Source organism: Beta vulgaris, chromosome 4, assembly GCF_026745355.1.
Source record: "Beta vulgaris subsp. vulgaris cultivar EL10 chromosome 4, EL10.2, whole genome shotgun sequence".
Taxonomy (NCBI): Eukaryota; Viridiplantae; Streptophyta; class Magnoliopsida; order Caryophyllales; family Amaranthaceae; genus Beta; species Beta vulgaris.
Window position 1 is genome coordinate 53904969 of NC_079205.1, and position 12776 is coordinate 53917744.

The 12776-nt window shown below is 35.5% G+C and overlaps 1 protein-coding gene across 1 annotated transcript; it reads left to right on the forward strand.

Annotated features, from left to right (window-relative positions):
- The first annotated feature begins 1038 nt into the window (after window positions 1-1038).
- On the forward strand, window positions 1039-12041 carry LOC104890884 (uncharacterized). The gene is made up of 13 exons (XM_048641863.2): window positions 1039-1132; window positions 2576-2632; window positions 2753-2868; window positions 3023-3167; window positions 3417-3517; window positions 4140-4344; window positions 4440-4537; window positions 4662-4758; window positions 5165-5269; window positions 10496-10540; window positions 10864-10964; window positions 11070-11164; window positions 11917-12041. The coding sequence occupies exons 1-13, from the start codon at window positions 1061-1063 to the stop codon at window positions 11946-11948; spliced, it is 1269 nt and encodes a 422-aa protein (XP_048497820.2). The 5' UTR covers window positions 1039-1060; the 3' UTR covers window positions 11949-12041.
- Window positions 12042-12776: the final 735 nt, after the last annotated feature.

Consider the following 12776-nt stretch of genomic DNA (forward strand, 5'->3'; position numbering starts at 1 on the left):
GGGAAGAGATTGAAATGGAATAATATTATGGGCAATGATTTTGTCATATAATTTGCAAAAGTTACCTTTTTAAAAGATGCGTAAAAATATGAGTAACAACATGCGTATTGTATACGCTCTTTTGAAATAGTATATCTTATACGCGTGCGTGAACTTCAAAAAGGAATCGTTTTCACATGCATTATCAATTATCAAACTTGCCAAAATTAATCATGCATGGACAAATAACCTAAGTTTTATCAACTTCAGTAACCAGATTAGCAATCAAAACTAATAATCCCATGCAGTCTTTTCACTAATATGTATTCACATCATAGTAGGAATTAGCACATGCAACTTTCTTACTAGCCACCACTTGGGCACATACATTATTCTTCTCATCCCAAGGCTAATGAATTTATGTTTGTTGCATTTTAACATGATCAATCCCTTCTGTGCTGCGGCATGTTACACACACAGTACCATTTCAGTAAGTCCAAAGTTCATCTAGAAAATCTTGTTTGATAGATAATCCTGTTTTCCCTGTTTAAGTGATGTCTATATTTCTGATAAATGCTATGTAGGCAATCCAGAAAGAACTTTCTCAAGTGAAAGAAGAGATTCAGTGTTTCTTGTTTGATACTAGGTTATACTTGTACTTCTCAGCTGATAAATTATTTTGCATTTTTGACTTACTCCCTTCGTCTTGTTCTACCGATAAAAATTCAATTTCAAAATCTTCGGTCTACATCTTTGACCAAGAGTATCTTCAATGATTTGCTATAAAAAAAATTATAAAAGTTTATCTTTTGAAAATATATTACAACCAGATCTAACATAATCTCACATAATAGTGATAATACTATGATTTCATTACAAAATTGTCAAAATTTTTGAATAGTTTGACCTTGAAAAGGTTAATCAAATGATAAAAGTTTTTTCATTAAATAAATGGGACAAAGGGAGTATTTCAATTATTTTTCATTTTAAGCTCAAAAGTACAACTTGTTCTTAAGCTAAATTACTTATGTTAAAATTTTGGGTAAATTACAGGATATACGAACCCTTAGAAAAAGCTATAATGACAATCGAAGAAGCAAACCTTTCTGAAGAAATTCTTGAGGAAACACTTGCCAAAGTCCAAGAAAGAAAGGTGCTTTATATGAACATTACTAGCTCTTATGTGCTTCTCTAGAGATTATGATGACCTCGCATTTTGTATTAAAATTTGTATCCTACTATAATCTTGCATACCTTGTGGTTTATTTAAGACTATATTTTTAGATGCACACTGTAAAATATGTCATTTAGTTTATGTAAATGATTATCTCATAATAAATTGATGATTCCTAACTAGAAAATGTAAACATATATAGTTTCATCATTAAACCGGTAGTATAGTTATTGGTGCAAAATCAGTAAGCATTTAAAAATGGTAATAACAATAGTCCAACAAACGACCAATCTAGGTTGATGTCTAGCAATATAATAATCCTCGTACACGTCCCAATAGTAGTGTGAAGTAACAATTCTTATTGTCATAGAAACCTAAGACACTGTGTCAATTCCTCCTATCTTTTCGGTTTTGGTTCATGTTAAGACATACTACCTCCGTTCCTTTTTAATAGTTACACTTTCAATTTTGAATTTTTGACACTATCAACAAATTTTCCTTTCACTATCATTTGTGACTTATGGTTAAGAGAAAATATAGTTATGTAGAGTCTTGTTTGATTCGTCTTGATATGTACTTTTAGAATATCGATTTTTTTTACAAATACAAAATTAGAGATATAAAGACTCAAAGTAGTGTATCAGCATGCGTGAAAAATATAAGTGTAACTATTAAAAAGAAGTAGTAGTTTAATACTAAAACCCTTTCTAAATAACCAACTATATAACATGATTATTCTAAACGCATGGTAAATTGCCTAAGGAAATTCATTTCTTCCTTCATTCAACGCCCTAGCCAAAGTCTTTATTATCCTGGATTCCTGGGGAGATAATTAATCATGAATACATTGAGCTCAAACTTAGCTTGTTAGTAACTACGTACGTAGGCACACAATCATTATTAACACTTTGTTTGGATAAGAGCGAGGAATTGAAGAGAAAAGGAGGGGAGAAAGGAAAGCTAGCAAAGGGAACTAATTCCCTTGTTTGGATAAGATGTTGGGGGAGGAAGGGAAGGGAGGAGGAGAGATCCGATTTCTCTTCCTCTTTAATAAACACCGCCCCTCCAACACTGGCGAGTTTTGGAGGGAATATGAAGTTTTACCTCTCACCTCCATTTCTTTTTCTTTCTTTCCCTCCCCTTCCTTTCCCGTCTATGTTGTTATCCAAACAGAGTCTAAAAGTAACTATTCATATGAGAATAACCCACAACTTGGCAGTTTAGGTCACATATATATTTACCATATAGGAATCCTCAAATTTTTCTCGTTCAATGATCATATCTCCATATGCATAATCTATACAATTTGATGATAAATTATTAAATTCTATTAATCAATATTAATTGTTACAACAATGAAAATGTTTCTATTACATGTGTATTGACAATCTTAGTAATGATTCTTGTGTTTTGGCCAAGTAGAAAGAGCTAACAGCAGAAGTTCATGACGGAGAAGCATCTCAACCATCTGGTTCCATGGTATATACATGTGCTCTAATCTGAACTCATCACCAAAACTATATAAAGTACTTAATTAGGTTCATCAATATGGATTAATATTTTTACTATAATGTTCCCTTTCATGCATGTATTTATAAGTTTGGAGCAAAAAATTCATCACCAAAACCTTCAGACGAAGTTCAGCAGGAAGAGTTTCAGCACCAACCAAAAGAAGATTCTGACAAGAACCAACACCACTCAACAACAACTAAAGGGTACCTAATGATCATCTTAATTAGCTTCTTAATAGTGTATATTCTTGCATAATTAGTTTGCCTGATTATCTTGATGAGCATGTGTACTCTATTGCTTGTAGTATGATCTAACAAGATTTTATACCTGTGCATGCATATGTGATGTGTATGGCAGCATCCAAGTTACGTTGATGGAGGGATGTCAATTGCAAAATTTAATGCTACAAATGGCTCCTAGTCCTCATCCTCAACATGCTGGAACATCCTTTTCCAGTCTTTTAACTGCCGTGGATGTTGCTGAAACTTTGTCTCCTATAAGGGTACTTAAATTTTTGGTAGCACAAAAAATTGCACTGTTTATCGTCTAACAGTTAGATACCTAACAGTAAATAAAAAGAATCTTAAAGTAACTTTAGTTATTTTGCGTAGCTCATAAGTTGCGCTTATCTTGTTAGATATTTACCTGTTAGCTATAAATAACAGAAGTTTTTCATAGACAGTCCTTGTTGATGCTTGATATACATGTAGAAATCTACACTTGAACTGATAAACATTGTTTAATTTGGCAGGAAACTTTCTACTCTCAGTCACCTAAGCAGAATAACAGCTCTTCATTCCAACAACATCAGTTCAGTTTTTCCCGAGATGGTCTTGACACTAATATCTACTCGTAAGACACTTTTCTAGTATGAAAATTTTATGCATTTCTTTCAAAATATACTCTATTTGTTCCTCTAAGTTCTTCACTCTTAAGCTTGTTTCATACTATAATGTTATTACTTGTTCAGCTTTGTTTCTACTCCCTCGTCTTTTATTAGTTGCTATATTTATTTTTGCACAATTGCTAAGGAAACATGTGGAGATCATTGAAAAGTAGAGCAGTAAAGCATAAAATAGTTGTCTTTTTGTGTACTGAAAACAAAAATAAGGTATAAAGGTAAATAATATGTGGGTAACACATACTAAAAGTAGAAATATTTAGCAAATGTAGCAAGTAAATCAAAACACCCGAAAATGACAAAATGTAGCAACTAAGAAAAAGATAGAGGGAGTATATATATTAGCACGAATAATCGTCATCTTACCTCTAGTTGGCTCACGTTATGGGACCCACTTTATACTGACTCGTGGATCCCACTTTTCCTTTTTCCATGGTATCTGGAGCTACAATAAGAAGTAAGAACGGCATAAGAAGATTATTGTGGAATGGAAGGAGTATTATTTTTATTATATTTCAGTTCTAGATGATCTTCTATCTTTATTTTGTTTGTGCATGCTTTTTATTGTTGCAGGAATGGTGATTCATCAGGAGTTAATCAAACTTCACAAGACAATGAGATCAACACATTTAGAACTGATAATGGTTATAATAATCTTCCTGCTTCAGACTTGATTCCCCAGAATTTTGAGCTTCCACCTTCATCAGCAAGCTTCCAAATGCCTTATCATCAAATTCAGATCCCTATGCAGCTACAAGCCCCTTACTATCAAATATCTGTAAGCCCCTCTTAATCTGACTAATTATGTTTAGAGGTGTTAATTTTAACCATCTGTTTAATTAATATCTTACAAATAAATTCAATCATGTACAGCAGCAAATGCCACTAGGAAGCAACAGTAACGAATCGCGATTTAGTGATCAACAATGGTGTAATCAGAGAACTCTGCAGCAAAATCCAACTGCCTTTGGGTAATATGTTTACTCAATATAATCAGTAAATTCAAATTTACTTCATATTGTTATTTGTTATAATGATTGGTAGTTTAGTACAGTTATTAATTTAGCCTAATATCATGTTTTGTTGCTTTAACAGACAAAGATCGAGCTCTCTGAACTTGCTAAATTCAGTTTCTGGACTGAATAACATATATATAGATTCAAGACCACCAAATTTGCAATTGAATCACCAGGTATAGTAATATATATACCATTCCCTCCATACCCTTATAGATTGCTTTTTTTTATTTTTTCAAATTCTCCGAGACATGCATTTGACCATTAATATGATAAATGACATATGCGCTCATTTCACATTAAGACGACTTTAACAAGGTCTGCATGAATTCCTTTCACCTGAACTTTGTTCAACTCTTATTTCACCTTATGTTTACACATTAATTGGACTTGATCCGTGATCAACCCTAGTCTCCCCCCGGGTTAAACCTGATCAGCCTTAAAACTTATTTTGTGAAGGTGAAGGCTGAAGAGAGTAGAGAATACATGCTAATCAATTTGTTTGACATTAGCAATTTTATTTTTAGTTGATGCAAATTAGAATCTTTCAAACTGGGTAATTCTAATTCTTTTAAATTATAGGCAATTTCTGGATTTTCATATTCAAATCAGTCAATGGGAAGTCGAAGCAATATGGGGACTTGTCTTTCTCTGAATTTACAAGGGCGGTTTGCAAACTTTTCTCCGGTTGGTTCCATATCATTTCATTGTTATACATGCTTAAGTTTTTGAAAACATTTAGAACAAGACATTAATTTTCTTCACTACCTTCTCTCCTTTTCATTCATTCAACTATGATCCTGTAAACAGCTTACAACTTAGTCTTTTATAGACTAGAGAAAACCACCAGAAGTTTCCTAGGAAAGTGCTGAAATAACGGCACAATTGCTAGCAACACAAAATGACAAAAAAGCTAATGATTGGCACAGACGCCAAAGAGAGAAATCCTCCTTGGGATTACAGCATACTAGGTAGTGCTCACTAACTGCTGATGATATCAGTACTGATGTACTATGATGCAGTAAAGTAGTAGTGTGCCTACTTTAACACTCCCCCTCAAGCTGAGAGTGGAGAGGATTGTAAAACTCCCGGCTTGAATAGAAGAGCCTGATGTTGCTCAGTTGTTAAGATTTTAGTGAGTACATCAGCTAACTGCTGTGCACTAGGTACATATGTAGGAAGAACACCTCCTGAACCCACTTGATCCCTGATGAAGTGACAATCAATCCCTACATGCTTGGTCTTCTCATGGTGTACTGGGTTAGAAGCTATGGCTAATGCTGCCTGATTGTCACAAAAAATAGGTGTAGTGTTCAAATTTTTCAACCCAAGATCTTTAAGAAGTTGTTTGATCCAAATGACTTCACACACAGTCATGGCAAGAGCCCTACACTCTGCTTCTGCTGTAGACCTAGCCACCACAGATTGCTTCTTAGATTTCCATGTGAGAGGTGAGTTCCCAAGCATGATACAAAAGCCAGTTGTTGATCTTCTTGTATTAGGACAACCTCCCCAGTCACTATCACAGTAAGCTTGTAGTTTTGCTGCAGATTTACTGGCTAGAAGAATGCCTTGTTCCCTTGAACCAGCTAGGTATCTAAGTACCCTTTTTGCAGCTTGAAAGTGCACTGTAGTGGGAGCATGCATGAATTGACTCAAGACATGCACAGTGTATGCAATGTCTGGTCTTGTGATGGTCAGGTAGATAAGCTTTCCTATCAGCCTTTGATACAACTCAGGATTAGGTAGTAAGTCTCCTGAACTTGTAAGAAGTTTCACATGAGTGTCCATGGGCAATTTCAGGGGTTTGCAGTCCATTAGCCCATAATCTTCAAGAAGATCTGCAACATATTTTCTTTGAGATAAGAAAATACCTTGATCATTCCTATCAACTTCAATACCTAGGAAATATTTCAACTCACCTAGGTCTTTCATTTTGAATTCAGTGCTCAGAAACTGTTTTGCTTGAATAATACTGCTCATGTTGTTTCCAATGAGTATAAGATCATCTACATAAGCTAAGATAGCTGTAAATGTAGATCCTTCTTGCTTCACAAACAGAGAGTAATCAGCATTAGATTGAGTAAATCCATTACTCTTCAATACAGTACTTAGCTTAGTAAACCACTGTCTGGGTGCTTGTTTAAGCCCATACAGTGATTTTAATAGCTTACATACCTTGAGCTTACTTTCAGTGGTAGGCACAGCTTCTCCTGGCTTATCAACATTAAATCTGAACCCTTGCCTTGTGTATCCTGGTGGCAACTTCATATACACAGTTTCTTCAAGTTCTCCATGCAAAAAGGCATTTTTTCACATCCATTTGATGTGTATGCCAGCCTTGAATAGCTGCAACAGCTAGTATTGACCTTACTGTAGTCAATTTTGCAACAGGTGCAAATGTTTCACCATAGTCCAATCCATATTGTTGTCTATTTCCCAGCACAACAAGTCTAGACTTGTACCTCAGGTCTTGCCTTTGTGGATCAATTTTGGCTGTGTAGATCCATTTGCAACCAATGGCATGCTTCCCTGTGGGTAACTCTGTAATTTCCCATGTGTTTTGCTTTCTAGAGCCTCCAATTCTTCATTCATAGCTTTCAACCACTGCTTGTGTTTCACTGCTTCTTTAAAGAAGTTGGGATCAGGTGTTCTCTCTATTGTACTCAGGAGTGATGTGTACTGCTTAGTGACTTGAATGTTAGTCACTTTTTGAACAAGATTTGCTCTCACTTCATAGTCACTATGCCAAGTTGGAGCTTTGTGTTCTCTTCTGGATCTTCTTGGAGATACTTCCACATCAGTTTCTACATCCACCATCTCACCTATTTCTGCATCACCATCACCCCTCTCAGTGTTATCTTGTTGTGTTTCTTCATCATTCACCTCACTCCATACAATGTTTTGTTTAGGAGCCTCACAAATGTCCACCTTCTTATGAGATGTAGTATGAAAGATGTGATAGGATATACATTTTCATGAAACTTTACATCCCTACTCACAAATGAACTCCACTAACAAGATTATGAAGCTTGTACCCCTTCTGAGTAATTGAGTATCCAATAAAGATACAAGGTATACCTCTTGCACCAAACTTATCTTTCCTTCTATCAGGATTATATGCCATAGCTAAGCAACCAAAGCATTTCATCATGCTGTAATTTGGTTTCTTTCCATAGCACACTTCATAAGGGCTCTTTCCCTGATGAACTGAACTGGGCAACCTGTTAGTAATATAGGTTGATGTCATCACACAGTCACCCTAGAAATGAAGTGGAAGACCACTCTGAAACCTTATGGCCCTTGCCATTTCAAGAACATTCCTGTGTCTCCTCTCTACTCTACCATTTTGCTGAGGCCTATCAGGACATGATGTTTGGTGAATTATCCCAAGCTTCTCAAAGTATGGCCTACACTTACTGTCATCAAATTCTAAAGCATTACCTGATCTTATGACCTTTATGCTCTTCCCAAACTGTGTCCTTGCCATATTGACAAAATTTTCCAAGGCACCAAAGGCATCAGACTTCAATTTCAGTAGATGCACCCATGTTAGTCTTGAGTAGTCATCTACCAAAGTGAGAAAATACCTATATTTTCCCTTATAGTTCACCTTGTAAGGCCCCCAGGTATCCATGTGTACCATTTCTAACAACTCTCCTGCCCTTGACTCACTCCTTTTAAAAGGCAACTTTGTGAATTTTGCTAAAGGACATGTAATACAAACATCCTGACATCCACCCTTCACATCAATAGAGTCTATCATAGCAAGTTTCTTCATTGGAGCATGCCCCAATCTATGATGCCATAGTGTTTCTTTGCTCAACTTTGGTACATCACTAATCACACTAGGAAATTCAGTGTAATTTTGTGCATTCATAGCCACCCTTTTCTTGTTTCTTTGAATTACACTACTGGTTTCTTCTTTGATTCTACAAAGAGTTTTCTCAACTGGCTCATTTATCAGATAGTAAAGACATTAGCACTTTTTCCTACACCTTTTATTTCTTCATTCACACAGTCAATATTCATCAAGGAATGTTGCCTTACATTTTAGATCTTCACACAACTTGTTCATAGACAAAAGATTTTGTTTAAAGGTAGGAATGTACAGAACATTTCTTAGCTTTATGTTACTTTCTAATATCACAGTACCAGTATGAGTGACTTTAGAAGTCTGACCAGTAGGTAAATTGATCAATGAGTTATCTTTGCATGACACAACATGTTTTAATATACCAAAATTCCCAGTCATATGATCTGAGGCACCAGAATCCAGAATCCATGTATCCATGTTTACAGAATCAGCAAAGTAACATGAGACCATACCTGAGTAATGTATGTCCATCTCATCTTCAGTATCCTCACCTTTAGATGGAGTAGGCAAGAGTCTGAGAAGCTGTTCAAGTTGTTGAGCAGTAATGGTGGTGTTGTTACTTGAAATTGACATGTTGTCACTCTGATTTTGAACATTTGCTGCTACTTTCACACCAGATGGCTTCCCTTTACTCCATTTTTGCTGACCATAATATTATTTTTGCCTTCCCTTTGTTGTATGGAAGTCCCTGAGTTCTGGCTTTGTTCTTGGGAAACCCCACTACAAACCAGCAACTTTCCTTTGTGTGTCCAGTTTTACTACACACAGTGCATTGAGTAGTGGAAGGTGTGCTAGTAGAGGCTCCCCCTATCCCTTTACTGAACATAGCCAATGTTTCTGTTTCTTCTTTCACTTGACTCAACAGCTCTCTCTGAGCTTCTTCTTGTTCAAGAAAGCTACAAGCAGTTTCCACTGTTGGAAGAGGAGACATCATGAGAATGTTGCTTCTCTGTGTTCCATAGACTTCATCAAGTCCATTCAAGAACTGGAACAACTTATGTTCATCTTGCTGCTGAGTAAGAGCTTCAACGAAGCTTGTTATCTCTGCTGTCACGGTGGTAATAGGAGGTAGAGTATTTAGAGAGTCCAGTTCCTCCCAGTGACACTTCATCATAGTGTAATACTCACTCACCTGTTTACCTTGCTGTTTTGCTTCATATAATTCTTTGTTCAGTTTATATTTTCTTGACCCATTTGTGAGAGAGAATCTTTTCTCTAATTGCATCCATATCTGGTGTTCATTACTCACAAACATTACAGACTTCTTAATGGATTCATTCACAGAACCCAGAATCCAAGAGATAATCATACTGTTACATGTATCCCAGGCTTCTCCTTTAACAACATCTTTATCATCTCTTCTTACCACTCCTGTCACAAAACCTAGTTTTCTTTTTGATGCAAGACCAATCTCTATTGATCTCTTCCAAGATCTGTAGTTAGCAGACCCTTGTAGTTTTTCTATTACCAGAAAATTATTTCCATCTGATGGATGGAGATAAAGAGGACTAGTTACCTCTATAGTGGTATTAGTCATGACAGATTTTTTCTTTCTAGCTATTTTGAGAGTAGGTTAGATGTGTTTAGGGAAGATTTTTAGCAGAAAAACATGAGAGATGTAGTGATTTTTCGAGCCTAAGCTCTGATACCATGAAAACATTTAGAACAAGACATTAATTTTCTTCACTACCTTCTCTCCTTTTCATTCATTCAACTATGTTCCTGTAAACAGCTTACAACTTAGTCTTTTATAGACTAGAGAAAACCACCAGAAGTTTCCTAGGAAAGTGCTGAAATAACGGCACAATTGCCAGCAACACAAAATGACAAAAAAGCTAATGATTGGCACGGACGCCAGAGAGAGAAATCCTCCTTGGGATTACAGCATACTAGGTAGTGCTCACTAACTGCTGATGATATCAAAACTGATGTACTATGATGCAGTAAAGTAGTAGTGTGCCTACTTTAACAGTTTTCTTGCTAACAATACTTAAATAGAAGTAATAAATACTAATAATCAAATATTCAAATTTCAGCAGGCACATTTTGAGGTGGAAGGATCACCCGTTTCTGCTCAAAAGGTTAGTTTTATATTTAGTTATGATCTTTGTCTATATTACTCGGAGTCGAGACTAGTGTTGGATATAGGTACACGTCCAAGTGTCATACATATTCAATATTTCCAAAAAATCAGACTTATCGTTATATTAGCTTCTCTAATAAATAAAAAGTTCAACCTTGTTGGTATATAAACAAATGAAGAATTCGGATAACATATATTTCATTGGAAAACGGAAAATGTAACTATATGTGTCATCCATTTCCAACAAACAAATCAAAAGGTCATTAAGCATAAGTCATTAAGTTGGTGACATTTTAGTTGTTACATACTTTTTGTTTGCAGAGAAAATTATCATGGGAAGATGATTTATTTGTGAGCCTATCAAGTTACCAGGATGAAACTTCAGCATCTAACAATGCAATCTTTTCGGCTCCTATTCCTAGGTATATATATCGCCAATTCTCATAAGCTTATACCATAAAAACCATGCAAAAAAGAAAAGAAATAAGTAAGAATTTTTACAATGGACTATATGTTTTTTCTTTCAGACCTACAAGAAATGCAGTTTATCATACTGCATACGAATTAATGGGCTTACCCATTGACCCTCATTGCCGGAATTTCCAAGAAATGCTTAGAAAAGGTAAACATCTCAGCTTTTCCAACTATGACACTTTTTTACATTTTGTTTAGAATTATGACACACTTTTTCCATTTAAAACTAGTTATTAGGCACGGGCTACGTCCCAGGCAAAAAAAACATTTATTAATATAATACTTTGTAATAATAACACTAAATACTCTTTAGTTTAGTGGTTAAGACTTTAGTATATGTATTTGAAGTCTCGGGATCAAACCCTATACTATGAAATTTGTAAATTTTTTTATTGAGCGCCACGTGACACAGTTTCTTGTTTATGCACGCCTTTTAATATATTTGTATAGATAGATAGATAGATGAGTTGTAGGATACAAAAATACTATGCAATTTGTAAATTTTTTTATTGAGCGCCACGTGACACAGTCTCTTGTTTATGCACGCTTTTTAATATATTTGTATAGATAGATACATAAGTTGTAGGATACAAAAATACTTTTTTTAGGGAGATTAAATACTTTATGTGTGTATATATATACTGGGAATTAATACAAGAAAGGGCATATATTGGGAATTCTATTCATTAATCATTGTCGTTTTATGAATACATGCATAAAAATGGTAATACTAATAAGTAATATCTAATGGAAGTGATTGATTAAGGGTAATTGGTTACGCCATGTAAAATATACAACAGTTGCATAAGATATTTTCTAAAAAGAAATTATTTTTCACAAATAACATCATGTAAGAACTTTGTTCATACTAGTCTAAGAACTTTGTTTTGACATTAACAGAAGATGTGAACCGGCAGCATGGAAATCGGTGAGAAAAAGGAAAAGTTGGATTAAAAGCTCCATTCTAAAAGGATAATTTGGTAAAATGACAAGTTACAAGTCAAGTGAACAAAATAGCCCAAAGGGTGAATCATTTTGTTCATACTTTTAGATGAGGCTTTGCTAGAATCATTTTGTGTTTCGTGTAATTTAGCTTAGACTATGCTAAAGGCTTGCTAATTTTAGCTTAGCTAGATGTTTAGAAAAGCTCTTTTGACTATTGTTGTGATTCTTTTTCGTTGTCTTAAAAGCTTGGCAATCTAATACTTCCTCCGTTTCAAAATAGATGGGACATTGTGATTAAAACGGACTCCTAGGCAAAATTTCATAAGTATGTTTAGGTAGTATAATTAATTCTAGTGGTCCCATGTGAAAAGGAGGGAGAAACCTCTCCCCCAAACCTGCCCACCGGAAACCACCCTCCCTACCTGCCCACCGGAAAACCACCCTCCCCCAAACTCGCCCACCGGCCATCCACCACAACACCTCCACCACCGGTCACCACCATCACTACCGAAAAACTTAAAAACAACCACCACCTGAAAAACTCAAAAACAACCACCACCACTCAAAAACAACCACCACCACCCGAAAAACTCAAAAACAACCTCCTCCAACATCACTTTCTCTCTCCTCTTTTCCTCTTCTTCTAACAACAACAACAACAACAACAATGGCGAAAAACAATACCCTTTCTCATCTTACTTTACCGAAAACAAATCCGAGTTTCGCGGCCCTAACCCTAACATTTATCGGAGTTTCGCGGCCGACAATGGAGGAACAACAACAACAACGTCGTGGTGGTGGTGTTGTTGTTGGTG